At 37.8% G+C, this 3,441-nt stretch overlaps 1 protein-coding gene across 1 annotated transcript; it reads right to left on the bottom strand.

The window, feature by feature from the left end:
- Positions 1–2,577: 2,577 nt before the first annotated feature.
- On the bottom strand, positions 2,578–3,015 carry LOC118857589 (40S ribosomal protein S18-like). Its single transcript, XM_036768220.1, has one exon. It carries the CDS (start codon positions 3,013–3,015, stop codon positions 2,578–2,580), a length of 438 nt encoding a protein of 145 aa, XP_036624115.1.
- Between the last annotated feature and the right edge of the window lie 426 nt (positions 3,016–3,441).

Below are 3,441 nucleotides of genomic sequence, written 5' to 3'. Positions count from 1 at the left end.
GCCAATTTGGCTTTCCTCTCTTTTTAGCTAGATTAGCTAATGGTTTATCACTTTTATTTTTAAAATTAGCTTCTAGTTTTATTTATCTGTTATATGGTTTGAAAAACAATTTGGTGCTTTTCCAATTTTTTAAGTTACGTTTCCAACTTAATAAACTGTTCTTTTTCTCATTTTTTGATGAAAGCATTTAGAGAGGTAAGTTTTTTCTTAAGGATTGCTTTGGTGTCGTCCCAACAGTTATATATATGTTGGTTCACTGTTGAAATTTTCTGTTGTTTCTATCACTTGTTCTTAGATCCACTTTAGGATTAAATTATTTTGTTTCCATTTAAGGCTTAATCCTTTCCTTAAAGGCCTTTTATTGGTTATAATTTTTATTGCATTATACTCAGTAAAGGATATGTTTAATAGTTTTGCGTTTTTGTATTTGAGGTTTTATGTCTTCCACACGATTAATTTTTTGTAAAGATAACATGTATATCTGAAAAATATGTAATAATAATAATAGCTACCATTTGTATAGAATTGTAAGGTTTGTAAAGCACTTTACATGTTTTATCTCATTTGGTCCTCAAAATAATCTTGTGAAATAGGTGCAATTTTTTCCTCCATTTTTTTAGATGAGGGAATCAGGAATGAGACAGGTTATATGACTTGCCCAGGGCCACACAGCTAGCATGTGTCTAAGCCAGGGAACTTAGGTCTTCCTCACTCCAAGTCTAGCACTCTATGTTACCACCTAGCTGTTCCTTCTTTTCCTATTCAGGAATTACCAGAGAGCTATCATATCTAATTTAAAGTTTTACTGAGTTCATTAATTTATTTTTCTTTATCTTTATCTAGGTCTGAAAGGGGGTACCTTGAGTTCCTCCACTATTAGAGTTTTGCTTTCTATTTCAATTTTCCCTTTAATTTATCATTCTGTACACATATTAAATATTGCTATTATTTCATTGTATATTATACCACTAAGTATAATATAATTTCTGTGTTTATCTCTTTTAATATTATCTACCCTCTGAAATTGAGCTTCATTTTGCTTGTCACTATTCTCTTACATTTAACTCCCTCCCCCTCTTGCTGTTCCCTGTTTCATTTAAGGGCAATCTCCATCTGTGTGTGTGTGTGTGTGTGTATGTGTGTGTGGGTGCCCACACATGCATGCACATGTATGTGTGTTTAGTGGTGATCTGTTTTATTTGGTTCATAAATAGCAGGTTCATGTGAATCCCAGTTCCTCCACTCACCCCTCTACGTTTGTATACTCTTCCTATCTTGTAGCTTAATTATGAGAAACAAGTTACTTTTCCCGTCTTCCTCACCTCTCCCCCTAGAGTACTCCTTTGTCTCCTCTCTTTTCTTTTTCCTCATAGTCTTGTGGCTGTATGTTGGAGCAAGGAGTGAGAACAGACATGAACAGCAGCTGTGTGACTGACTCTGGAGCGGATTTTAATTTAGTCCTTAGCTCTATCTGAAACCTACTGCTGTGTGATCAAAGCAGGGATCTCAGGCCAAGAGAGGCTTAAATTTCTGTCATTCTGAACCTGCAGAGCTTTCCAGATAGATGACAGTGTCTGCGGCCAGCCTCAATCTACTAGAGCAAGGGTGGGGAACCTGCAGCCTCGAGGCCACATGTGGCTCTCTGAGTCCTCAAGGGCAGCCCTTTGACAGTCTAGACTTCATAGAACAAATCCCCTTAATAGAAGGATTTGTTCTATGAAACTTGGACTCAGTCAAAAGGTTGCACCCAAAGACCTGGAAGGCCACATGTTCCTCATCCCTGTACTAGATCTTCAGCCAGAGACAAACCTAAAGTTAAGTTGTCCAAACCATATTCAAGGTCAATAGCTTGCAAGATTTAGACCAGGAGTGTTGTGATCAGACTTCACCATAGAGCAGTCTGCTTTGGGCGTGGTCTAATCTTGTAGTTCTCTAGCATGAGCTGCCTCTGAGATCCATAAAGAATACAGTACTTAATATTACTCTGAGAAAGTTTCAGTACTACCTAAGAGACTGCAAAGCAGGATGAAGCAAGACCCAGATATTTCCTCCAGAATTTCAAAGAGCTCAGCCTGGAACAAAGCCACAAAGACAAATACAGCTTGGACATAATTTAACAGCCACTAGTATAAAAGAGCAGAGAAGGCAATGGATATAGGCTTACAACAAAGAATAATTTACCAAGCAACACTGAGTATAATCTTACAGACAGAAAAAATACACCTTTAATGAAATAGAGAAACATTCCTGACGAAAAGAGGAGAGCTGTGGAAAAATTTTGAAGTGCAAACACAGGAGTGAAAAGTAGCATAACAAGGTAAATATGAACAAACAATGATAAAGAACTACAAAGGAACAAACTGCTTATTCAAATATGGGGAGATGATACATGTTTCTGGCTGCTTGCAGTGATTTTTATTTTACCTGGAAACTCTGGGTTTTGGCTATGATTGTTCAGGAGGTGACCATTGGAGTCTTTCTCTTTCTACTTTATCCTTTGATGCTAAGAGCTCTGGGCTGTTTTCTTTTTTTCTTTGTTATAAACTGTATATTAATAGACAAGGTCAGTGAACTTGTTTACTTTTTGGATGCACACACAGTGTGACCTGTAGTCTTGGTGTGCTGGCCTTGAACCCGGAGACCCAAGAAGTGCCGAAGCCCACGAAGTGCCCAAGTCTTCTTTATTTGCTCCAGATTTTCATGGTCCAGACCATTGGCCAGAACCTGGCTATATTTTCCAGGCTTTACATCCTTTGGCCTCTTAAGGAACCAGTCTGGAATCTTGTATTGCCAGGGATTCTGCACGATGGTGATCACATGTTCCACCTCATCTTCAGTGAGTTCACCAGCCCTCTTGGTGAGGTCACTGTCTGCTTTCCTCAGTACTACATGAATATATCTTTGACCCACACCCTTGATGGCTGTGATGGCAAAAGCTATTTTCTGCCATCCATCAATGTTGGTGTTGAGCACTCTCAAAATGTGCTGGAACTTCTCAGGGATTACAAGAGACATGGCTGCAACGGTGGCGTGAGAGCCTTTTCCGGAAGCTGGGCTGTTTTCTTTTAAGATACCTTAAAATATGATTTTTAGGCCCTTTTTTTTTTGGTCTTGATATTCTGATGATCCAGTGATCCTTAAATTTGCTTTCTTTGCCCTTTTCCAGGTTGGTTGTTTTTTGCTATGAATTGCCCTATATTTTCTTCCATTTTTTTTTCAGCATTTTGAATTTGTTTTCTCATTTCTTATGGCATAATCAAGTCATTGGCTTCTATTTGGTGTATTCTAATTTTCAGGCAGTTTATTGCTGGGGCAAGGTTTTGTATCTCTTATGCCAAACTGTTAATTCCCTTTTTAATTTTTTCTTCCATAACTTTAATTTCTTTTCTAATTTTGTCCTCAAGTACACTCATTCAGTTTAAAAACAACAACAATATTGTT

Source organism: Trichosurus vulpecula, chromosome 7 (assembly GCF_011100635.1).
Source record: "Trichosurus vulpecula isolate mTriVul1 chromosome 7, mTriVul1.pri, whole genome shotgun sequence".
Lineage (NCBI taxonomy): Eukaryota > Metazoa > Chordata > Mammalia > Diprotodontia > Phalangeridae > Trichosurus > Trichosurus vulpecula.
This window is presented reverse-complemented; position numbering and strand designations above follow the sequence as displayed.

Coding starts and splice junctions, on each gene's coding strand:
- LOC118857589 (XM_036768220.1), bottom strand. CDS start 3,015: ATGTCTCTTGTAATCCCTGAGAAGTTCCAGCACATTTTGAGAGTGCTC.